Source organism: Sitophilus oryzae, unplaced genomic scaffold, assembly GCF_002938485.1.
Source record: "Sitophilus oryzae breed Bouriz unplaced genomic scaffold, Soryzae_2.0 scaffold_815_pilon_pilon, whole genome shotgun sequence".
Classification (NCBI taxonomy): Eukaryota; Metazoa; Arthropoda; class Insecta; order Coleoptera; family Curculionidae; genus Sitophilus; species Sitophilus oryzae.
The window spans coordinates 2,059,609-2,085,592 of NW_022147434.1; the positions used below are offsets into that span (position 1 = coordinate 2,059,609).

Consider the following 25,984-nt stretch of genomic DNA (forward strand, 5'->3'; position numbering starts at 1 on the left):
TTTGTGACTCTTTCACGCAAAAAGTATTGAATGTTTTAATGAAACTTTAACAACAATATAGCTTATAGATCAGAATAAGGCTATAAATTACGGGTAGTTCGGTACTTTGATACTTCGTTAGTTAAGTGGTTCGTTAGTTCGGTATTTTTTAAATGGACGTTTACTGCCGGTTGATGTTTATTTTACCTATATTTTTATTTCAATCTAGATTAAGAATATTTATTAATTAATATGTTCACTGTATTGAATACAGTAGACTCTCGATTATCCGATTGCTGGATTATTTGAGTTGAGTTGAACCTGAGTACACCGCCGTTGAAATCCGTATTAACCGAGCGACGCCGTATTATTCGAATATCAGGTCTAATATATCGGGGAATTGCCGAGAATCTCAAAATTGGCGAAACAATACAAGCTGATTTTAGTGGTTCTTTTGTTTGTCAAAATCATTAATAAAATATTTTAACATAGGTATTAGTATTTATTATTAAATAATACATATTAAAAAAAATGTATTATTTAATAATAAATACTAATACCTACGTTAATAAAAAACAAAATTAAAAAAATCCGGATTATCTGAGCCGCCAATTATCAGAGCTAGGGTACAGCCCACATTAGCTTGGATAATCGAAAGTCTACTGTACTTTACTATAATATAATTTAACGTATACTTTAACCACAGTAACGCGTTGCAGAGTCTGCTAGTATATTATAACTTTATACTATATAAAATTATAAAATAAAATAAATCCAAACTCCAGATATTTGTAGGTTAGAATTAAGAGCATAGATAAGTCATGATTAAGAAACCGTGAAGCATGCGCAAAGCCGTCTTATTTCATTTTGCTGTATGATCCTCCCCCTCTTTGTGATTTATGGTAACCTGACGGCCATATTTTGAGAAACATTCAAAGCTTGGTAGTATTAAGACAAAATGTAGCACCATCTACAGATCGTAGTTAGTGCTAGTGGAATATTATATTTATTACTTACAAATGATTTTTTAAGCTTATTCGTCCATTAAAGCCCCATACTCACTATGCATATATGCGGTTCGTCTTGCAACCCCATTTTCACTATACAATGCGTTGTGTCGCGGTTCGGTGTATTGTTTGAAGTCGGTTTTAAGGCGAACCATAAAGAAAAATGCCACAAACACGAATTTCCAACGGAACTAACGAATCGCATCGACGAACCGCAATAACGTGCATCTTCGCATCGATGCATAGTAAGTACGGGGCCTAATACATTCAGTCCTTGCTGATAAAAATTATAGTTTTTTTATCTTGCATTGTATAAATTTACATATTACAATAACTCGCTTATAAACTTAATACTGTATTGATTTTAATATCAATAATGTTTAACTGTTATTTAGGAAATAAAGAACAATACAATTCATATAATTTGGCGTCAAATACATTAAAGCCAGTATAATTCCTCCTAATATATAAAAATTACACGGGGATGATAGTCGAATTGAATATACATACATATAAAAAGTACATAAGAAATACAAGTTTTAAACAGACAATTTGTATGTGGTTACCTCTTCAGGAGCAAGGGGCTGCCAATAAATACTAGGAGTAGCTTTTGTTTTCAAAAATAAATCATCCATCGCTTTTTGCGGAACCGGTTCCTCCCGTCTCTTTTTCTTAGAATGATAATCTAAAACATCAAATTAAGAAGTTTATTAAATTATTTCTAATATATTTTAGTTTGTTTTATACCTTCTGGCGTGTAGGATCGTCGACTATGTTTTCTTGTTCTCTCTCTACTCCTGGATCGTGACGTCCTGCTTGGATAGTCGTTTTTTCTTCCAATATCCCATTCCCTGGTCGCTCCTCTGTCACCATTTCTTTCTTCTTTGACCTCTTCTTTAGGCTTTTCCAGCTGAAAATGATACATGATAAAAATAATACTAAATCTTAAAATTAACAGTGACAGCATTTATAATAATGCTCTTTAATAGAAATCATTGAACAAAAGTACTAAGGAAGGAGTATATCGACAAATCTAGACACTGCGAAGGGGGCATATTATGGGCGACTTCAATCCCCATTATTCAGTGGCGTTCTAATTTAAAAAAAAATATATCTAATCAATCATATTTCTCTAATAAAAAAAGTTAGAAAAATCTAACAGGGTAAAATATTGTTACGGCAGAACTGCCGACAACATCGCTCGAGAAAAAAACTAAACACTCAATAAAAGGGCATCTAAAGAGGAGGGTAAAATGGTCTTTGAAATACATTTAAAATGAAAATACAAAAAAAAAATAGAAAAACTATTTAAATACAAAATAGAAAATACTATTTAAATTTGTATTTAAAATGCAAAATAGAAAATAGGTATTTTAAATTGGCGATTAATACAAAATAAAAATAATTTCTTTCTTTTTCATGACATATTGTGATATGTTACTTTTCAAAATTACTTTAGCTATACTTCTCTATTATTAACACTTTATCACTTATTGTTTCAATATTCTTATTGAACATTTTTATAAAAAGTTGAAGAAACAACTGTACAAAAAGAGAGGAGTGCCTAAATTAAGCAAGCTCCAACGTTGCCTACAAATAAACGACGACCGTCTCGCGCCAATAACTAATACGGCTGCCAATGTTGCTAAATTTCACGTACGTCCTCTGAAACTTGACAGAGAAACACGAAAGAAATCTGATGGAAATGAATCAAAATTGATAGAAACGTTGAAACTTGCTTAATTTAGGTGCTCTTCAAAAAAAAACAGTCAAAATTTCCTCTAAGTAAATAAGTAACTTCCAGATAAGAACCATAGATACCATAGAATACTATGTTACCTATGACCAGGATATGGAGTGTAGAGGTAAGGAGAAATATATTCGTGCATTAAAAAATGGTCATAAAAAAGGGAAGACTTAAGATGGCGCTGCTGTAGCAAAAACCTAAAATTTAAAATGTGCGCCGAAAATTTGTAGAACAGAAAATGATTCAAAAGAGATAAATATTTGACGTGAAAGCGCGGGTTTCAAAAAAATACAAATTTTATTTTCATGTCACATGAAATATATTATTGATTTTTATTCAATAGCAATAGACTGGGCCTCTAATATATTATAAAAAAAATTGTTTTATATTCTAAAAAATAAAAACAAAGCTTTTTTGGGCAATGTCTGGTTATATTACTTTTATTCTCTTATCTATGGTTACTTTTACAGGACAGATATGGGACAACAACGGTATCAGGTCTAAGGAGAGACCAAGTTAAAGAGGTGGAGAAAATGGAGACAGATCCTCCAGCCTCCACCTCACGGGTTCCTCAGCCGGAGGTAAGCTCCTCGACTGTGAAGGGCGGCACGGAGGGCCAAACTCCAACAGTGGATGGGTGTGCACCCTCGGAGGAAGAACTGTTGTCAAAGGCGGATGGGAAATACCCTGTCCCCTCTACAACAGGGGTACGATGGGTTATAGACTGTGTGATGACTCAAGGAAGGGCGGCACACAATAGATCTTTAAGGTCGCAGTGATTAATCCCCCCTCTTACTCATTCTACATTCTAAATGGTTACTTTTCATTTTTTAGGCTTATGCGTCATTAGCGCCACCGTTGTCATTTGGTGAACCCTTAAGCTGTACGCACACTGGTGCTATCACGGCCACGATCACGATCTCCACGCGGCCGCGGCCAAAAGTTGCTGAAGAATACATATGAGCCGTTTCACATTGGCGCGATCGACTTTTGGAGACGAAGCGGCCTGGCGGCGTTCTATTCTGCGGTGGCGATCAGATTCGAGTTTGATCGCGTGATCAGATGGCGATCAGAGATCGCGTGATCGCAACTCAACTGATAGGAGTTTTCCGTTATTTTTTGTGTTTTTTCTTGTTGCAATTTAGAAATGGAGTTAACAGAGCAGCTAATTAAGCCTGTAAAAATACACAAAATTCTATATGATTTATTCGATCCAAATTACAAAAATAATAGAATTAAAAATAAAAAGTTTGAGACAAAATTGGAGTTGCAATTGGATTGGATAGTACATAATATGTATACATTTTTATTGAACGTAAACGCGTTGGTGTGTGCTAGAATGATCGCTGCCCTGATCGTGACCGTGATGGCGGCCGTGATCGCACCAGTGTGCGTGTAGCTTTATTCTTCCCATTTTTGTGACCACTTTTTCAAATAAAGTCCCATGAGAGATATTTCCCCTCATCTCTACACTCCATAGAAAGACCACTCTGATGAAGTGCATACATGCTGGTTTCTAAGTAGTTTAATTCAAATATTTGGATGTGGCGGGAAAAACATCCTGCTCAAATTAAGTTAATCCATTTCTAACATACAATGTAAAACAATATCTTATAAAAAAACATTAGTCTCTATCTAGGTCTCTATTCACTAATCATACCGTGCTGGCAACTGTTACTCTTGGGTCAATATTTACATGTGTGGAAGTAAACCGCATAGGGATCTTACTAAGTCGGAGTGAGAGAAATGCGACGGAGTGCTGTTGCGACGTTGCCGGTACGACTTTCCCTATCAAGTAAAGTAAAATGACGATCGCAAACAGCTTATTTTTAAAAGACTTTTTTTCGAAAAGATAACTAGATAAAATCATTAGAAATGTTTCTGAGCATCTGAAATGGAATTATAAGGATATCTTTAAGGTGTCATTTTTTTTTATAACGAGAAAACGTCAGTAATCGCGGTAATTTAAAAACTCAACTTTTTAACACATACCACGCCATAACTCAAGAAACACTTTAGATATTGAAACTTTTTTTATTTTGAAGATAGGATCTTTTACAATATGTTTACATAAGAAAAAATCGATAAGTTTGTTTTTTTCCATTCAAAAATTGTAAATAACCCATCTATTTACTTTTAGAGCATAGCAATTTTCAGCAGTCGTGTAATTTTTTTATTGATAAAGATTTTCACTTACTGTCTATGAAGAAAATGCAGCAGAAATATTAAGAAAGTTTTTAAAAAAACTACAATCAATAATTATTTCTAATAGATTTGGAGATATCGATTTTTGAATTCAGAGTTCTAATAGCCCGACCACTGTCGAAAACCAACTCAATTCCACTTATTTTTACCAAAAATTCAAGTGTTTCTAGCTTGCACTTAAAAATTTTCAAGCTATAGCGAAAATTATAGCGACTCGTTAATAAATAAACAAAAATAAAGCATCACGAGACGTAATTAAATCGTGAAGCTGAACGCATGATGTGTACACTTTTCCCTAGAACTTTAAGAACTGACAGAGGTACTGATTGGGTCGACCGGTCAACTGCGACAAATCTGCTATATCCCCTTCCACGTCTCTTACTTAGCAATGTGCACAGTTTCTCGATTCATTTCAATACGTTTGGCAACGTGTTTACTGTTCTCTCTTTGTTCAGTACATTATAAACGCATTGTACTCTTCTTACATACGGAAATCTCGACCCAAGACTTACCTTTGCCAGCCCTTAGTATATTAAAAATTACTTCATGTCATAATCGTTTTTTATATACAATAGAAAATACATTTATGAAAGTGTAAAATTTAAATATTTTAAAAAATTTTAGACCCCCTTAGAACCAAAATGATACTGTTTAAAAAACAAAAAAATAAATCTTGATTTTAAATTAGCTGTACAGTGTACTTATTTTGTATAATATAGCTATGCTATTTCTAAATTTGGCCTCAGAAACGTTATTTGTTTAATAATTCAACTTAATTCATTTGCCTATGTCTTAGAGATTCTATTAAACTTCTTTATAAAGTTCAAAGTAACTTCTACTATTAACTGATATATTTGTAAACCATGTCGTTACCTTAATTTCTTTTTCTGGTGTTTTCTCCTTTCTCAGCACTATAGGCGGTTTCTTAGCAGTCTCAAAAACATCCACCGTTGAGTATTCGATAATAAGTTTCTTTCCATTACCAATTGGCCAGTTAACTCCATGTAGTGCATTCCGTGTCGCCTCCGCTTCCCTAAAAAAGGCAAACAATAGTAAATAGTTTTTTAAATAAAAATTGATGTTAAGGTTATTCCTAGTAATGATTAAATTTCGTTAATAGCAGTGTCGTGCAATGAAAATCTAAGCAGGGTAGGAAAAAATGGTAAATTAATAAAATAAGAATAATATAGTTAATTAAGTAGCTAACACAGGTAAATAAATGCACATATTTTTAGGTGTGGTAAATTTCAATCCCAAGACCACGTTATGAGGTTAAAAGAGAAACGTTTGTATTTTTCGATTTTCTTTAATATAATGTTATGCGCTGACAGGCAATTTTCAGTCGGCTGTTCATTTAGTTGCAGATTTATAACCATTGTATTCTTATGAAGCCGCTAACATGCGATCAAATAGTTGGCCGATCGGCTCCATAAGAATGGAGTGTTTTCACTTTTGCAACTAAGTTGGCCGATTAAAAATTGCATGTCAGCGCGTAGCCTAAAGTAAATCAATCCGTCTTCGCGGAAATCATACAGAACGACTTTTTGGAAAATATTATACCGGGTGAATCGCAAAAGTGTGGCTCACCTCTATAACTTTTTTATTTTTTCAGATAAAAAAACCGAGATTTGGTTAAGTTAGTATATGACATAAATTAGGATTGATTGATGTATTCTTCCTGTTTCACCGGAAATAATTAGAACTTTTGATTTTTACATGGCACCCACGATATTTTTTTACTTTATCCGAGAGAAAATGACACTCTGACTATGACATATCATATGTCAACTGTTGACATTTTCGCTTGAAACAAAACTGTATTTTAAATTTCAATCTAGAGTGCCATGGCTGTGTTAAAAACACTAATTTTTAGTCACAGAACCTTGGAAAAATAAACTTGATCGTCTAATATTTTTAGTGTCTCGTCCTGGCCATTTGAAAGATGCCCATATCGTATTTTTAATCATATCTCAGTTTTTTTAAATGGAACGAGGGTGGCTCATTAGCATATTTAAAAAAAACATTTTTTTAAGAATAATTTGGTACCACACACTTGGTATATCGAGTCAAACTGTCGTTACGAATCGCATGTTGCAATTTCAAATAAACCATATTCGAAAATGTCAAAAGTCATTTTCAATCAAATAAAGTAATAAAATACCGAGGGTGCCATTTAAAAATCAAAAGTTGTAGTCATTTTCGGTGAAACAGAAAGTGACCGCAAAGAATTCAAAATGGCAATCAGTCCTAATTTATGTCATATGCTACAATACTAAATTTTCGATATTTTATCTGAAAAAACAAAAAAGGTATAGGGGTGGGCCATTTTTGAGACGAACCCGGTATAGAAATTTCGCGATGACGGCAGTAACCGAAAATAGTTGAAATATATCTTAGGAATCCTCTAGAATAAAAATAAGATAAAAACGTCTAATGTAATAATATAAAAAGATTTTATGATTCTGTCTGAGGTAGGCCTTTTTGTCTACATTATATGCATTCCACTGATTAGTAGTGTATTAGATAATTCTATAGCTACTTACTCAGTTGTTTCATAGTGTACATAACATTTAGATTTAATCCTATCAGTCCAAAATCCATCTTCTCTAATTTTTCCCGTTCTTTCCAACAGTTCTTTAAGCTGTTTTACAGTAAAAGGCCTCACTAGATTAGTTATGTATAAAACATCTGAAACAGGATTTCTTGCAGGACTTGGAGGTGGCTTTAGTTTACTGGCCGTATCATCAACGATGCTAATTTTCCTATTCATAGCAATGATATTTTCTTTCTCCCTTAAATCTTCAGGTTCGGCATTAAGTTCAGCTTCAATTTTTTCCATTTCTTCTGCTTCCATTTCATTAAAAGACTTTTGTCTTTCCTTTTCTGACACCCTTTGTTCCTTTACCAACTCAAGGTTTACTTCATTATCTGGTATTAAATCAAGATTAGGGCATAGTTCCCTTAATGTATCTAGCTTTAAAATATTTATACTGCTAAATATATCAGACTTGGTCCATTTTGTTTTCCTGTGCTCAATATCTTTTTGTGTTGCTTCTTCATCACCACAAATTAACTTTCTCCTAAGTTTAACAACTTTTGTTGGTTTCTTCATTCGTGGAGATTTTTCTGTTAAGAACAAAAGAAAAATGAGAAAAATAGTGCATATTTAATATTCAGTAAGTTAATACAAAAACAGTAATCAAATTTAGGCCATCAGAATCCTCAGCATAATTTAAAAATACATGGAAAAAATGACATAAATTGTTTATTGTTTTACTGTTAGAATGAACGAATATCATAGAATATGATAAATTTTGACAATTTTGCCAAAGTTTACCATGTCTTTACAAAGGAATTATTTATCTATTGGTGTTTTAAAGCTCAGTAAATCGTAAAACTCCTCAACAGTTATTTATTTTGTTAGTAAGGAAGGCACCTAATATACATACTTTAATTACTGATCTAAATCCGGTTTAAAAGTTATAATAAATATCAACCAACATATTAAAACATTTCTAGATTTTATTCATAACAAATACTATAACTACCTATAGGGAAATTGGAACAATTTCCGTTGCACGTCATCATGCGTCGTCTTATGGAGTTTGCTGGTGGTCGTATTATGATGTGCAACGGAAGTTATTTTAATTTCCCTATAGTTGGGTTGTCTTGAAAGTTTTTACTGATACTTTTTGATAATTTTCTTCCAAGTACTTTTATCGTTTCAAATGAAATTTTCAGGGTAAAAGTTACTATAAATGCGACATATTTTAAAGTTCAAAAAGTGTGGACATATTCACCAGGGACGTGCATATGGGTTATTACTGGAATATTTTTCTAAAAAAAGCATATACGCCACTGACTTTTTTTCTCTTGTTAGCGGAATAGTGTAAGCAGTTTAATGCCTTTAAAAGTTGTCTCTTGATATTTTGTCGATTTCGGCCTCCTTGAAGAAATAAACGCAATTTTTTTAATTTGCCTTGATCCAAGTCTAATAGCAACCTTTAAAAAAATGTAATATATCATTAACTTGCGAAAGTTTTAAAATAACTACACATTTATTTCTCATCAAAAATAATTATAAAAAAAGTCCCTATAAACATGGGTATAGAAATGCATAGTTTTACAGCAACAGGATGTTAAAACTTTTAAAATTAAGTTTTTTGTAATTCTCTTAAATACCATTATTTTTGATTTGAAATTGCTGTAGGTTGGACTAATAGTAATAATAACTAATAGTAATAATATTTAATAATAAATTAGGTAAAATATATATTTTATTAATTTTATTTTTATTTTATTAATTATGATTAATAAAATTGCGTTTATCTCATCAAGAAGGCCAAATTCGACAAAATATCAAAAGATAACTTTTAATTGACATTAAACGGCCTACACAATTTTGATATCAAAAGAAAAAAGTCAGTGGCGCACATGTTTTTTATTAATATTCCAGTGATAACCCATATATTCATAGTTTTAAATCGCATTTAAAGCGACACCTTCTAGATCAACAATGTTAAATTATACTTGAGCAGCGCTTCTTTCCTTTTAGTGTTTTCCTAAACAATTTTACATATAATTTCTATTTTTAAGTTTCTTCTTTTTCCTTTTTAAATTTTAATTTGTTAAGCAAACCCTGTATTTCTTTTTTATATTTTCTTTTTTTTTATATTATTGCTATTTACATGTTAATGCATTAAACAAGGCTGGAACTTGATCAGTTATGCTGTATTTCCAGTCTTTTTGTAATTTTGTATATTTTTCTTTTCTTTATATTTTTGTTTATTGTGTTTTATAATTCTTTTGGTTGTATCTAATCTATGTACACAAATTACAATAAATTTTCTTATTATTATTATTATTATTATATGCACATTCCTAATCAATTTATCGACACTTTTTTAGCATTAAAATATATAGCACTTACAGTAACTTTTACCCTAAAAATTTCATTTGAATCACTAAAAGTACTTGGAAGACAATTATAATAAACTGACAGATTATTAAGTATTTAACACCCTTAACACCCTGTAGCTGAAGCTATGAAACAAAGCTGATTCGGAAACTGAACTTATTTTATGTTATTTATTGTAGTATGTCCCCAGATTGTCCACGCGAGAGGAAAAACTTTTTTACTCTTGACTTTTTGAGAAAAATGCACTTTCCATAAAAGTTTTTGCTTGTCCTACAATAGGTACTCTGTCGGTTTATAAGGCCTAAAAATCAAAATGCGTTTCGATGAAAATATCATTTCGTTTTTGTTCCATGATAGATATGGTTATTATTAATTTTGATTAACATTATATTTTTTATTGTTTTAATGTATTAAAGAAGCACAAAATTTATTTAGTTCAGTGTTACAGAGGAGGTGATTATAAATGTTGTGTTTATATCAACATTTTAAAATAGCAAAAAAATGTGACGTTAATCAAAATTAATAACCAAAGATAACTACTGATTCACTACTAAGAAAGTGGTCTCTGTAATAACCATCCATCAAAGAATAAAAACGAAATGATGTTACCATAGAAATGCGTTTTGATTTTTGGGACTCTGGGAGAAAAATCAACTATATTTATATTTTTTTTTTATTTCTCTCTAAAATGGTATGGAAATTTGGAAAAGTATAAACGAGATTAACCATTCTAGAACAAGCAAAAACTCTTATGAAGAATGCATTTTTCTCAAAGAGTTAATAAAAAAAAATTTCCTCTAGTAAAGGGAATCTGGGGACATATACTGTACAATTGGTTTTGTTTGGAGGTGGTAAATCTAGAAGGAAATTTTGTGTCAAACTTTGAATTAAGTGACATTATTGAGATTTACCGAAAAAGGCTGTAAAATAGATAGTTGTGTAGTGTGAAATAAGCAGAAATAAGTTAAATAAGGGAATAACTTTTCACTAGTAAGTAACTATATAATATACGTTACGTGTAGTAAAACGATAAATTTGGAAATTTACTTAAAACTGACTGATTATACATTTTTTCTTGCATTTTTGCTTTTATTTAATACTTGTCAAAAATAATATTAAGATAAGTCAGTATGACTTACATGTTTCAATAGCCTATCTGATATTTGTGTTTAAATAATTAAGTAATTATAACTTTCTTATTATATTTCGCTCCTTTCCGGGTCTGTTATTTGTTGTTGTATAACTAATAAGTTTGATTATCCTTGGCTGTACATATAGATTTCATTATTATTATTACTTATCTTCTGTCATACATAATTAAATTGTTCTATTTACTGACTTGGAAATAAAGACATTTATTATTATTATTATTATTATTATTATTATCCATGCATTTTTGTAAGAAATATTTTTTTATAAAAATTTTAATAACTAACATTTATTACCTACAGAATTTGTATGTAATATAAATAAAAACTTATTAAAAATATAAGGTTACCTTCGTTTTTCCTAGGAGACTTCTCAAAGGCTGAACTATGTCTTCTTTTCACCTCACACTTAGCAGACGATGCTTCCTCCTGCTCCTTTGTTTTCTCATTATGTTCTTGAAGAGAAGAGCTCCTCTCCAATTCAGTACCACCATTTTTAGATTCTATAATTTTTGTACTCCTTTCATCTGTAGTTAACCTTTTTAAAGAAATCCTTTTTCTGGTATTCCTGATACCAGTTGTTTCATCTTTTTTTGGACTTTTTTTCCTAGTTTTTTCATTATTTGATTCATATGAAGAACCCCAGACAAACTTTTCGTTGTCATTCCTAGGAGATACTTCAGGTGTATGCCCTTCATTAATGTTTAGGTCTTCAGGAACAGTAGTTTTTATGTCAATATTTCTTTTTAAACAAATTTTTTTCTTCACATCTTTTTTACTGCTACTATTATCATTCGTACTAAATGGTGGCAATTCAACTGACTGTTCGGTTGTATCTTCATTAGTATCTGTAGAAACTATATTTTTCTCTTCAGTACCCTCTGAAGAAATTACATTTTTCTCTTCAATACTCTCTGAAGCAGTTACCTTTTTCTCTTCGGTGCTCTCTGTGATAGTTATTTCTTTCTCTTCATTATGTGGCTCTTCCAGATTACTGCTTGTTTCGTGTAAATTATATTCATTCAATGATTTGCCAGTATTTACTTCTTCAGTACTTTTAGAATAATTAGTAGTATCCATATTTAAATTAACAGGTGTTTCATCTATATTGTCTTTTTCAGTAGATACATTATCTTCACCCTCCTTAACTTCCACTACTTCATGAGACTCTGTATTATCAGACATCACAGTCTCCTGTTCTCCTTTAGTTCCTTCCTCATTATTCTCACCAGTACTCACAGCATCTGATATATTTCGTTCAGATTCATCAATTTGTTGTTCCTCTTTAGTGCTGCCGGGTGACTCTTTTGTCACCTGTATATTGTCATTTTCAGATTCAACATTGGCTGTGTAGTTATTTGACTTAGTTTTACTTTTAGACTTACCTTTACCTCTTTTCCCTTCTTTTACATCTTCAGTTTGATCATCTATTTTAGGTACTGGTGATTCACGATTTCTACCTCTAATTCTTTTTTTAAAAGGTTTTTTAGAGTCTCGATCTGGAGAGTCACTCTCTGACGAATCTTTTTCTGACCTGTCAGGTGACTTATTCGCGATATTCTTTAATTCCTCATCAGAATCCTCACTAGTTGACGACTTCCTACGTCGAGTGGAAGTTCTTGTTCGAGTTCTTTTAGAAGTCTCAGATTTAGTTTTTTCAGCTCCTCTTAATGTAGATCTGGTGCTTTTTCGAACCATCTTTATCCGATTCTATAAAAAATGGTTTTAAAGAAGTTTTAAATTAAAAAAAAAGGACATGTTATTTTATGAAATTTTATTAGGCCGTCTCGGGCCGACTAAAAAATTTTACCAAGTCTAGTTTATATTTATAACTAACAAACCTTAATGATGATTTTAAAATTACTAACAATTTTCAATGTAAAAAAAACTCACCACAATATAATATTAAACTTATAAAACAAAACCGGAAAATCTATCCCTAACTAAAATGCTCTCTCTGAAAAACTTTTTTAGCAAACAAAGCGTCAAAAGTCATAAACGTCAAACAAGCTTGAAGAGCTTACTTATTGCTCTGTGGTGTCTATGTTTTTTCATATATAAATTAATTTATTTTAGTTAAATGTGGCTGGATTATATGATTGGTGTATGATTGATACCATCAAAGAGCAATAATATAATATATATCATATATATATTATCCTTATCTACGCTTTTTACTATTTGCTATTTTATATTTACTATCTATATTACGCCGAAGTTTTCTTTCTTAATTTCCATAACATTTTTTGGTAATGGTGTGGATCCGGTGGCTGACCTTGAAACGAGTTTTTGCTGCATATAGTCACAGACACTACGCATGCGCACATCTTCGATGTTGCCAGATTGCAAGTTATTTTGGAATTATTTTCAGTAGAAATCAAATATGTGCTTTTCTGTGTTTTTTTGTCAATATATACAGTATGATCGAAAAATCGGCGTCCAGTTGGCTGGGAAATGACGATTGAGGACATTTCCCATATAAAATATCAGCGATCTTCATTTCATAGTTATCGCTGACGCTATTTTTTTCAATCATAGTACGCGGTATATTATTTATATTATTATTTTAATATTTCGCACAACACATGAAACGTGAACGCTTATTATGTATTTTTATAGTCAATAAAATTAAATAGAAATAAAATTCTAGATTCCTATAATTAATCTAATTGCTCTACATTATTATGCTATACGCAACTATACGTTTAAAAAGTGCTTTATTAAAAATTCGGTAAATATTAAAAGGGATGTGTCCAAGTTTTTTTTTATTTTTAAATGCTGTAGCTCCATGTCATGTTCATAATAGGTTTTTTTTTAACATTCCATCAAAACTATGGAGGCCTTAAAAGGCCTTTTAGCCTCCGTAATTAAAATTGTAGAATCAGCTTGAGCAACATTTACAGTTAACTTGTTTAATTCTGCTTATACATATATTGCATTAATTTTTCTGCTACCTTAAGATTTCTCTATTCTTACACCTAATTTATATGATTTTCTTAGCATAATATGATTTATAAACCATATTTTTCCTAATGGAAGGATGGAATAGGATATGCAAAATTAAGATATTTTAACATTTATTTTCCAGACAAAGCATAATATAGTATTAAGATTAAGATATGACAAATATTATAAGAAAGATCTTAATATAAATCACAAACTAATTACAAACTAATCTTAATTTGGTCTTGCATAAACACAGGTGTAAAACTAATAAGATCAAAACTCAACCTTCACCATATTGTCAAGATTTGGCATTATAGGAAACAAGAAATTGCAGTAACTTAAGAAAAGAATATCAAAGTACACAATATTAAATACTGTAATGTATTCTACGACACAAACCATCTCCCTTCTAAAGAGAAAAAGATAAAACATAAAGCTTATTTTAGTCTTATCAACACACTCTTCGATAAAATATATGTCTAAAATTGCTCTTAATCCACTAACTTGATATTTTTAAGAAATTATTATAATGAAAAAAAAATTAAAATATTATAATCAAAGTATATTATATTAGTAACATTATAGGTAAGATGTTACCTCTATCTCCCATTGACGTGTATTGTTATGTATAAGACTCGTCATGGTAGTATTTCAAAACATCAATACATATAATCAAAACTATTGTTGCCTGTAAATAACTAAAAATTAAATAACTTGAAAGAAATAAAATAATTCTAATAAGTTTAAAACCATTAAGAAGAAATCCGTACATGATAATTTTTAATTTTAATGTAAATGTATAAATAAATGTTATTATTATTACAATTTTATATATTCATAACTCTTTCAATTCACAATCTTTATTATCCTTCTTATCTGAATTTTGGATATCAAGATAAATCTGAAATTATAAAATTAATTATATAGAATTTGTATTATTATTGATTAAAAAAAAAATTTTCAACTGCAAATAATTCGAAAATAAACTGCAATTTGGCAACATCGAAGATGTGCGCTTGCGTAGTATCGATGATCAAATGCAGCAAATATGGCCTTCAAGGTCAGCCACCGGATCCACACCTTTACCCATTTTTTTTTCATAAGTTACTTTATATTTCCAAACATTTAATTACACTAGGCCAGGGATAAGTTTGGTGTAAAATACACGTTCAAATATAAAAAAATTACATATCACAAAAAGGAATTTATAAGCAAAATAAAAAAAATTGGATAATACCAAAAAATGCGTTTTTTATAGAACTTAAAAAAACCGCGGACACAAAATCTATGTTTTTTACAAGATAAATACCAGAGAATAGATAAATACCATAACAAATACTACTTTCGATTATATATATATATCATGACTTTATATATATATATCCCTGGTGTCAAGTATTAAAAATTAACTGATCTTCTTCATCTATGGTACGTATATGGGACAGTAAAAAGAACAGTAAAAATTTATTGCTGACTTGTTTAAAGCTGACTATTTTTTATAAATATAATTGCTACTGCAGTGTGACTAGTTACCACATACTAAGAATTAGGACAAAAAGATTCTTCTGAATATTTGAGTAACAATAGTTCAAAAAATATTAAATGACGTGGTAGATATTTAATCTTCAAAAAACGTCTATGTTGCAGTTTTGATGACGATCAACTGGACAGAATGCTGAAAATTAGTGCTATAATTTTATTGTTTAATATTATTTATGTTAGTTCTTTTTACTTACCGGGTTTGGCTCCAGTTAACTACTGCAAAGAAGAGGATCAAACTAAAGACTGTAAGGTAAAGTCACAGTAAAGTTTACTTATACTTTACCTTAGTTTATTTTTTCTTATACACAATTCTGACAAAGATTAATTTTTTATAGTCGGAAGTCACCTTATACGTTAATCGGCTGAATACAGAAGAATCAGTTATACCATATGAATATAGTCATTTTGATTTCTGTTTGTCAGAAGATGATTCAAAATCGCCAGTGGAAAACTTGGGCCAAGTTGTATTTGGAGAGAGAATAAGACCCTCCCCTTATAAAATCAGTTTCATGAAAAATGCTAGTTGTGTTCATCTTTGCGATAGACACTACAATGGCAACAATAAAGATGATAACATGCGTCTAGCTACCCTTAGAAAAGGAATTAGTTTGGGCTACAACCACCATTGGATAGTTGACAACATGCCAGTAACTTACTGTTCTGATAAAAAAAATAATCATATTTACTGTACAACAGGCTTTCGAATGGGTTGTTATTCTCGAAATAAAGGGTCAACTTGTGATATGGAACCATCAAATGAACCTGCATACTATATTTATAATCATGTTGATCTGAGAATTACTTACCATTCAGGTGCTAAAGAAGAATGGGGTTCTAAGTTTGGTAGCAATGGGGGAAGGATCATATCTGTAAAAGTAACTCCAAGGAGCGTGGATCATTCCTCGTAAGATGCCAGAAAACTTTCATAATTATAAATAATAAAAGTTGTTTTTTAGTGGTTCTTGTGATGGAGCTAATACAAAAATGTTGAAATTTCCTCCAAAACCTTTAGGGAAAGATGAAGTATTTAATATAAAATATTCATATTCTGTAATATTTATTCAAGATAATTCTGTGAAATGGTCGTCAAGATGGGATTATATATTGGAGTCCATGCCCTATCCCAATATTCAATGGTTTAGTATTTTGAACTCACTGGTTATTGTATTGTTCCTCTCAGGAATGGTTGGAATGATTTTACTGAGAACTTTATACAAAGATATTGCAAGATATAATCAAATGGACAATGGAGAAGACGCTCAAGTAAGAATTTGGTACAGTTATACAGGGTCCGGCAATAGTGCGTCGGGCATCTATAGCTCCTAGAATAAAAAACTTGGCAATTTTGTTTGAGTATAAACCTAAAGTATGTATTTCCGGAAAATATTTTATCTTTTATAGGGTGGCTCAAAAAAGTGTGAGTGGATCAGGATGATTATTTTTGAATGGAACACCCTGTATATTATTTAGTGATGGGTTGTTATTTAACTATCTGTTATTTTACAACAATTATTTAGAAATAACATAACGCAACCGTTACTGCTTTTAAAAAATAACAGATATAAAATAACGACACGCAGAGATCGAGTGTTCGTGAAACGAAGTCGGCGCTCTGCACCGCCACGAAATTCGATGCTGCTCGAAGCAATTCCAAAAAACAACTAGTATGGATGGAAAACCTATTATTTCGACAACCATCGATACAGGCGGCGAGATACAACGGACAACGGAGTGGGGTATGCGCTACGGCGCGGCGCGTCGTGTTGGGCTGACAACAGCTTAAAAATAATAGGATATAAAAGAAGCAGCTTTTTTGAAACAGTTGCGGGCATAACGCCTGGCTGTCGAGATAACAGGAGTGGGAAAGGAGCGCTGCTGCATCGGTCGATTGTCGATGGAGGCTCGCAACGGGTTGGAGAATAACGCATCAGTTGTTTTAGCTATGTTGTTTTTTTACCTGTTACGAGCATAACAGAACGGCGTTCGAGATAATCGGAGGTTTGAAACAGGTTGGAGAATAACGCATCAGTTGTTTTAGATACATATTGTTTTTCAACCTGTTACGAGCATAACGGGCGGAGGTCGAGATATTATGGCGCTGTATGTTTCAATACTTTGTTATTAAGTTTCAATATTTAAGTATTTATTTATTCTGAAAAATTTTCAGAATAATATTTTAAGATTTTTTAAAAATGTATACAGGGTGTTTTGAAAAATCTGGTCATTGATTAATCACGATCCTGCTTAAAGCCCTTGACGTAAAAAGCTGATTTTTGGAAAACGGATTGACTTTAGGGTGTAGAGGTGCGATAAGAAGGGATTTTTCGAAACTCAAATTCTAAGGGGGTGAAACCACCCTCAAATATTAGAATATTTTTTATTTAAAAACTGGTGAGTTTTTCGAAAAAACTCTTAAACACGTATATTTTATTTTGTTGTTTTACATATTTTGAGATTTTTACAAAATATATACAGGGTGTTTCATAAAATATGACCACTGAGTAATCACTATTCTGCTTAAACTGCTTGACGTTTAAAGCTGATTTTTGGTAAACGGATTGACTGTGGGGTGTAGAGGTGCGATAAGGAGGGGTTTCTCGAATCTCAAATTCCAAGAGGGTGAAAACGCCCCTCAAATATTACAATATTTATTATTTAAAAAACGGTTAGTCTTTCGGGAAAACGATTGGACACGCATAATTTATTTTGTTTTTTTACATATTTTGAAATTTTTTAAAAAATAATACAGGGTGTTCCAAAAAGTTGAGTAATTGATTAACCACGATTCTGCTTAAACTGCTCGACGTTTAAAGCATATTTTTGGCAAATGTGAGAAAATTTTATCCAGTTTGTATGTTAATGGAAATTCTTGCTTTGCTTTATCATCACCATTACAAATTAATAATTCGATGCGAACGAAGTCGCGGGTACAACTTAACAAGTATAGCTAGAGACGTGAGAAATATAAAATAAGAGACGCCCCCCGATGCGCAGTGGACATCCCACAAATTTGCTTCAATCAGATTTTTCGTAGCGTAACTGCATCTCTCTTCCGCCGAATGCGTTCTCTCTCTATCGTGTGCGCGACCGGTGCTATCCCCAAGTCTCTTCCTATATTTGTCAAACTGTACATGCTAGTTTAAGTGTAAAATTAATTCGAACTCTAGTGTGTAGTTGGTTTACTTATGAAGAATATACTACACATTTTCTTATATTGCTATTTTTTGACCGCAAATGGTAAAATCATAACGAAGAGCTTCTCGCCCGTCGAGTGAGATGCACCCTGTACACTGCTACGCAATTCAGAATCTACGCGGATCGAGGGGTAGGGCGTAGGTAGATCGGAATTTATAGATATAGACGAGTGGCGGCATTTTGGCTTTTTTATATCGCAATTTGTAAACAGCGCTTATTTGTAAACAACCCCCGTTTTTAGAGAGGTATTTTAGATAACAATCGATATTTAGAAATGTTATGACACCCTGGAAATCTACCACCGAGCACGTCATTGTTGCAACTGCGTTAATACGCCTGGCGGTGACCGCCTCATATTCTTTCAGATATTTAGCAATAAAATAAAGAAACCTGTTATTTTTAAGCTGTTATTTTAAGCTGTTTTTTATAAATAACTATAACAGTTTCAACTGTTATCTAAAAATAACAGTTTTGCCCATCACTAATATTATTGCATTTTTGGCTTCCTTTCAGGTCACTGTACATAATCCTAAAATATGAATAAATATATTTTGATGGTTTTAGAGATATTAATAAATAAATAAAAAAAAATGTATTTTTCAACCTTCATTAAAAAAAATATTACAAATACAAGAACTGTCCTGAAATCAAAACTGTATTAGGTATTCACTTTAAATGGTACATATTTAACGTTGCTATACATATCGTAATCTAAAATCATACAGGATGTTCAAAATTCTACGCAAAACTTTTCAAAATATAAAATAATTTTTCTTTGTTTTTTTTTAAATGGAACACCCTGTATATTATTTTTCTATTAGATGGAAAATTAAAAATGAACATTTTTTGTATTTAAAGTATTTCAAAATTATTAATGGTTTCGTAGGTACACGCAGTATTATTTCATATGGCTCTCTCAACGGTAAAATACGAGAAAAAAATCATTGGGTGGCTTTGATAAAAATTTACTATGGAAAATACCATATGAAATATAAAGCCGCAAATATCTGCGAAACCGTTAAAAATTTTGAAATACTCTAAATACAAAAACTGTTTATTTTTTAACTCTCCATCTATTGAAAAAATAATATACAGGGTGTTCCATTTAAAAAAATGAAGAAAAATTATTTTATTTTAGAAAGTTTGGCGTAAAATTTTGAACATCCTCTATGATGTACAATTACCATGTTTATAGCAAAGTAAGTAAATATCTAATATAGTTTTGATTTCAGGACAGTTCTTGTATTTTTAATAATTTTTTTGAGAAAGGCTGAAAAATATATATTTTTTATTTATTTATTAATATCTCTGAAACTATCGAAATATATTTACTCATATCTTAGGATTATGTAAAGTGATCTGAAAAGAAACCAAAAATGCAATAATATACAGGGTGTTCCATTTAAAAAAAATCATCCCAATACACTCACACTTTTTTGAGCCACCCTCTAGAAGTTAAAATATTTTCCTGGAATAACATCCTAGAAAATACTTTAGATTTGCACTTAAACAAAATTCTTAAGTTTTTTATTCTAGGAGCTACAGATGCCCGACGCACTATTGCCGGACCCTGTATATTGAAATATACATAATATGGCATTTTTTTAGGAGGAATTTGGGTGGAAACTAGTACACGGTGATGTGTTTAGACCACCTCGCAAGGGAATGTTGCTCTCAGTTCTTCTGGGTTCAGGAATTCAAGTATTCTGTATGACACTTGTAACATTAGCTTTTGCTTGCTTAGGCTTTTTAAGTCCAGCAAATCGAGGTGCATTAATGACTTGCGCAATGGTACTATATGTTTTATTAGGATCACCAGCTGGTTATGTTTCTGCTAGAATATACAAAAGTTTCGGTGGAGAGAAATGGAAATCAAATGTTTTGTTAACATCTATGCTCGCTCCTGGAATAGTATTTGGTCTATTTTTTGTTATGAATTTAGTTTTATGGGTTAAGGATAGTTCAGCCGCTATACCATTTAGTACTCTAGTTGGACTTTTAGCATTATGGTGGTTAGTGTCTGTACCACTAACGTTTGTTGGAGCATTTGTTGGATTTAGGAAGAGAGCTATTGAACATCCTGTACGTACAAATCAAATTCCAAGGTTAATTCCAGAACAATCAGTATATACTCAGCCTATGCCTGGAATAATAATGGGTGGTGTATTGCCCTTTGGCTGTATTTTTATACAGTTATTTTTTATTTTAAACTCCATTTGGTCCGCACAGATGTATTATATGTTTGGATTTTTATTCTTAGTTTTTATAATTCTTGTTATAACTTGCGCTGAAACTACTATCTTATTATGCTACTTCCATCTTTGTGCTGAAGATTATCATTGGTGGTGGAGATCGTATCTAACATCTGGATTTACTTCAGTTTACTTGTTTCTATATTGTTGTTATTACTTTAATACAAAACTTCAAATTGAGGATGCTGCCTCTGCCTTCTTATATTTCGGTTATACAACTATAATGGTATTTTTATTCAATCTTTTGACTGGTTCCATAGGGTTCTTTGCTTGTTTCTGGTTTATAAGAAAGATTTACAGTGTTGTAAAAGTTGACTGAGGAAGTTGTTTTAAGTGGACTATAAATTGTATTATTATTGCCCTTAGTTTTTTAAAAACTATTTAGCTATAAATGTGTTTATACTTACTGTTCAACAGCAACTGAATGTTTGTAAACTACTACATTTTACTACAAAAAATGGATAATTTTTTATTTTGGTATTAACAGGTGCATTAAATATATCATAACTTAGGGTTGTAATTTATTTTATTGATTCAAGATTTTAATATAATAAAAATAGATGATTACCTGAAAACTTGACTTAAAATAGGAAAACAACCCTACAGTAATGATTAGCTAATGTGAAAGAAATAACATTGTATAGATACCTATTTATGTTTATGGCTTTAGCCAAGAAACTGAATTATTATGTAGATTCCGAGTTTATCAGGATAAAAATCATCCTCAATAATATTTTATCATTCTCTGATTCACTATCTTTATAAGAATACATTTTTATTTTGATTATCAATGATGTCCCTATACAAAAGAATTATTTGAACTGTTATTCAGTATAAAATAAATTTATTAAATGTAAAGCAAAAATATTACTACGGCCAGTAAAACATATTTCATTCACATTTGTTGGAAGTAAGTTAAAAATTCAAGATATGGTTACTATTTTAGTTGCTAACATCACTTAATTCTTCAGAAATAGTCTCAATATTTTTGTTCTTTTGTCAAAAGCACATTCTTTTGAAAAAAAAATAATACTTATTATGTGATTTGAAAGTCTGCTATTGTAAAATACTAGTGTTTATTGTAATATAAAATTAATTTCTACTATTTCTTTTTTCTTTGAACCATTAGTTTATATACATATAGTTTTCTTTCTTTCTTGGGTATGAGGTTTTATAATTGAATGGAAAATATTTTTTATGCGACGTTTCCCTCCAACATGCCCACTATGTTTTTTCAGCCACTTTATTCTAAAACTTGAAGTCGTCTTGTTGCATCAGTCTGTACAAATGAGTGCAGACAACAATGAGTGCTAATTCATTTGTTGGAGCGAAACGTCGCATAAAAAATGTTTTCCATCATTCAATTATAAAACCTCATACAGGCTCATACCACAGAATATCTAGCTACGCATATATAATACTGCGTAGCTAGATATTCTGTGCTCATACCTAAGAAAGAAAAAAAAATGGTCAAGTCCGTACCATTCAATATCTATACAACATTAGACACTATATTATTATAAACTTTTTTCCCGATTACAGTTGAGGGTTGGAACCTTTGGTGTTACACAGCAAAATAAAAACACTAAATCGAGTTTATAATCATCTGCTGATGATGCTAACATGGTTAACGAAACGCGCGTCCAGTGTAAATGTAAAAGTGTTTTGGTGTATTGTGGTGATTTAGTGTTTTTATTTTGCTTTTTTTCCCGATTTAGCTGAAATGTTGAATGCGCGTATAAGTAATTTAAAAAAAAAATTAGTAAATATGTAAAAAGTTAAAAAAAAGATTAAAAAAGGTTGCCTTCACTAGGATTCGAACCTGCCTTACTACAGCTCCAACGTCATAGCAAGTCCTAACGCTTTAACCACGCGCCCACCGAGGACTTGAAAGATTCTTACTTAAAAGATAATGTTTAGTGAAAGTACTTTTTTATTTATAAACATTTATTCAATTCTGTTTTTAGTATTTGTTCTTATAGCGGCAACATAAATACATTATCTGTGAAAATTTTAACTGTCTAGTTATAACGGCTCATCAGATAGACTTTTGTGACAGACGGACGGACAGCGAAGTCTTAGTAATAGGGTTCCCGATTTAACTCTTTGGGTACGGAACCCTAAAAACTATATGGAATCATTTCTACTTGGATTTTACTGTTATTTCTTTATTTTAAAATAAATTATATTTTTCTGAAAAGAAAACTATCTAATATAGAAGTTCTTGAGTTCCCTGGGTTCTAGAGCATCTCTGAGCTAAAGGAAATTATCTGTATATATTGGTATATGAACAAGAAAGTTCTTCTATATTGGTATATAGAGGGTATAGTAAATGTACTGATCAGTACTGATAATATACTTGAGATACTTAGAAACCTACATATATGGAGTGGTCAGAATTAAAATGGATCGAGCCCAATTTCCTATTATTTTAAGATAATCGTCTTTTTTACAGAATATTGTTTTTTTGTCTTTTTCCAGTAGGGAAATTAATCAAGTCACATTTCTCGTATTAAGGCTGATTCATGGTACACCGGGCCGTACCCGAGCCGGGCACGTTCCGTGCAGTAGACACCGGGCCACGTCCGGGCCTTCAATATATGCTACACCGAGTGGACAACGGGGATCATGTCCGTGCCGATTATATTCTAGAAAACAGTGTTGCCGCAGTGGTACATTTGTACCAAATTTGATACTTTTAATTCTATTTGGTACAGTGGTACACATTTTCAAATCCAGGATAATTTGGTACAATAATGATTTCCCACGCGCACCGAAAATGAATAGATATTTAATAATTATTGTCGTTGATATTGCATTAAACGCGCTTACCGATACCATTCGGAGATAATCCGCATTAATTAACGACGTATTATAAACGTTGTAATGTCCATAGCGTTGCCTATATTAAATAACCCAAAGAAAAAACTTGAAAATTTACTTTTTCTAACATGCTTCTATATTTGCGTTTTTTTTTAATAAAATTTAAGTTTTCCAAGTATTGTGTGTAGTATTAGAATTACTTAGATTTCTTCAACCTATACATACTTATAATTGGATTTTCTGAATTTCTATTTCATGTTTTTCGTCTCGATTTGTGTCTTTCTCCAGGAAGTTTTTTTATGTAGGAATTTATGAAGAAATTCACAGCGACCAAACCGGTTAAAGTCATTTGCAGATGTATTTTGTTGTGCTTTAAAAAATTGTACCAAAGTGGTACATTTTTAGTTTATAATGTGGTACGCGCTAAAAGTTGGGTGCGGCAACACTGCTAGAAAACAGTCGCTATAGGCCCGTAGACGAACGAAGTATTTAGCCCGGGCGACTCATTTATGTTTGCCGCAACGGGGCCGGACCGTAGCGGATCCGAGGAAAAATGTACACCGACATTTCTCGGACGGGTTCCGGCGAAGCTCGGCCCGTGCTCGGCTTAGCATGAATGCATAGGTATAAATAACATTTGACAATGTTTGGCCGTGCCTTCACCGTCGCACGGCCCCGGCCCGTCATGGTGTACCATGAATCAGCCTTTAAGCAGCTATAGCCTGTTTATCCAACTTGTTTATTTTAATTAAGTAACATTAAAAAACTTTAACTGTCATTTTTTCCATAATTCTTTTTGGACTTGATTCAGTTCACTTCTGAAGCCCTCATATGTATATGCTGTACGGTACTTCATGTATTTATAATATAATATATACATATATCAAGATATAGAAATAAAGATAATATATCTAAGCTAAATGTAATCTATTACAGCTGTAGTAAAAATGAGTATTTGTGAAAAATAAAGTTCCATTTCGATTGCTACATTTTTTGTAAACCCCTACACGTGCGGTTTGAAATTTTGATGCAAAATCTGGAAATACCGCATAGAAAAAATGTATCAACCCAATTTTTATCTCTTTTTAATACATTTGATTTTTTATTAAGCTGTCTGCATCACTGTCTTAACATTAAAATCCAGACCACACTTTTACATGACCTGATCAGTGTATAAATATTTCCAAAGGGCGTTTAAAGATTACAAATAAAATATTGAGATTTTGACCATACTTTAATGCTTTGCTGGAACAATAGATGCCAAATAATTTGTGCTAAAATCAACTATATTATAGTTCTGCCTTAACGTTGAATCTTGTTGAATATTATCAAACCACCTTGAAACATTTATGTATTTTTCTTTGTCAATATTAGAGAGATTTGTCTAAAAGGGAAAATTTAATTATTTTATAAATTCAAGAGTTATATGCTTACCATAACGTTAAAGAGTACGTAATATAAAAGTGCATCTGCAATGGTAAAGGCATTACCCACAAGATATGTCTTAACTTTTAGAAAGTCATTTAAGTCCTGGAATTTTCTATTATTTATAAATTAACAATGGAAAGAAAAATCACTTACTGCTAAAATATTCTGAGTATGTTGACTGTTACTTGCGTTTCCCACATAGATTAATATATATTCAAGCCATTGACGAATTTCAATTTCAATTAATTTATTTGTTGGTCTCAAATTTGAGTTGGAGTCTTTCAACAAAGCAAATATTATGTTCATGGCTCCTTTTGATGTACTATTATTTAAAGTGCGAGTAAATAACTAAAAATGTTTCGGTTGCAACGTTAGGGTCCATGGCCAATTTTAATTACTATAAAATTCTTACAGTATTACTGGTAGATATTTTGCCTAATGGGGTTTTCAAGTACTTAGCCAAATCCGTAAAATTTTGTGGTGATATTTTCAACATGTTTTAAGCTTTAATCTCTTTCCCTATGTGTTAGATTTTTGTATCTAGTGAATAAAAATTCTCACAGAAAAACATCAGAAAACTCTTCACCAAAAGCAGAAAGTAAGGTTAGGGTTAAGTAACACAGAAATGTCAATGTCACTGTTTAGACATAGAGTAAATAGAATTTTAAAGCTTATTTACAAATTATTTTAGCTTCTATGGTTATAGGAGGGATGGGTGCGTAAAATCCTATTTTTACGTAAAAATTATTTCTTAGTTATTTTAAGGTCGAAAATATCAAAAACTCAGCAAACTT

At 31.4% G+C, this 25,984-nt stretch overlaps 3 protein-coding genes across 4 annotated transcripts in view; 1 reads left to right on the plus strand and 2 right to left on the minus strand.

Moving 5' to 3' along the window:
• LOC115889564 (apoptotic chromatin condensation inducer in the nucleus) overlaps positions 1-13,004 on the minus strand; it is a 16,187-nt gene extending 3,183 nt beyond the window's left edge. The window contains exons 1-6 of one of the 2 annotated variants that reach the window (XM_030909613.1): positions 12,898-13,004; positions 11,355-12,714; positions 7,482-8,064; positions 5,812-5,971; positions 1,734-1,896; positions 1,553-1,671 (exon numbers count right to left, since the gene is read on the minus strand). In XM_030909613.1, the coding sequence (XP_030765473.1) occupies positions 1,553-1,671; positions 1,734-1,896; positions 5,812-5,971; positions 7,482-8,064; positions 11,355-12,702 (2,373 nt within the window). In that variant the 5' untranslated portion in view covers positions 12,703-12,714; positions 12,898-13,004. Of the gene's footprint in view, positions 1-1,552; positions 1,672-1,733; positions 1,897-5,811; positions 5,972-7,481; positions 8,065-11,354; positions 12,715-12,897 lie in introns of those variants that run through there. The other variant, XM_030909614.1, reaches the window with a different exon arrangement.
• A 2,358-nt stretch (positions 13,005-15,362) lies between these two features.
• LOC115889484 (transmembrane 9 superfamily member 2) lies at positions 15,363-22,044 on the plus strand. The gene is made up of 4 exons (XM_030909488.1): positions 15,363-15,742; positions 15,828-16,396; positions 16,449-16,755; positions 20,296-22,044. The coding sequence occupies exons 1-4, from the start codon at positions 15,623-15,625 to the stop codon at positions 21,256-21,258; spliced, it is 1,959 nt and encodes a 652-aa protein (XP_030765348.1). The 5' UTR covers positions 15,363-15,622; the 3' UTR covers positions 21,259-22,044.
• A 2,933-nt stretch (positions 22,045-24,977) lies between these two features.
• LOC115889548 (eukaryotic translation elongation factor 1 epsilon-1) lies at positions 24,978-25,815 on the minus strand. Its single transcript, XM_030909585.1, has 4 exons — positions 25,603-25,815; positions 25,344-25,538; positions 25,197-25,292; positions 24,978-25,146 (listed from the first exon to the last, which is right to left on the minus strand). Exons 1-4 carry the CDS (start codon positions 25,684-25,686, stop codon positions 24,997-24,999), a joined length of 525 nt encoding a protein of 174 aa, XP_030765445.1. The 5' UTR covers positions 25,687-25,815; the 3' UTR covers positions 24,978-24,996.
• Between the last annotated feature and the right edge of the window lie 169 nt (positions 25,816-25,984).

Bases quoted from the DNA above. Each gene is read 5' to 3' on its own strand.
- LOC115889484 (XM_030909488.1), top strand. From the start codon at position 15,623: ATGCTGAAAATTAGTGCTATAATTTTATTGTTTAATATTATTTATGTT. The intron at 15,743-15,827 runs GTAAAGTCACAG...AATTTTTTATAG, and splicing joins ATCAAACTAAAGACTGTAAG to TCGGAAGTCACCTTATACGT. The intron at 16,397-16,448 runs GTAAGATGCCAG...GTTGTTTTTTAG, and splicing joins AGGAGCGTGGATCATTCCTC to TGGTTCTTGTGATGGAGCTA.
- LOC115889548 (XM_030909585.1), bottom strand. From the start codon at position 25,686: ATGTTGAAAATATCACCACAAAATTTTACGGATTTGGCTAAGTACTTG. The intron at 25,539-25,602 runs GTAAGAATTTTA...AAACATTTTTAG, and splicing joins AAATATCTACCAGTAATACT to TTATTTACTCGCACTTTAAA. The intron at 25,293-25,343 runs GTAAGTGATTTT...AGAAAATTCCAG, and splicing joins ATACTCAGAATATTTTAGCA to GACTTAAATGACTTTCTAAA.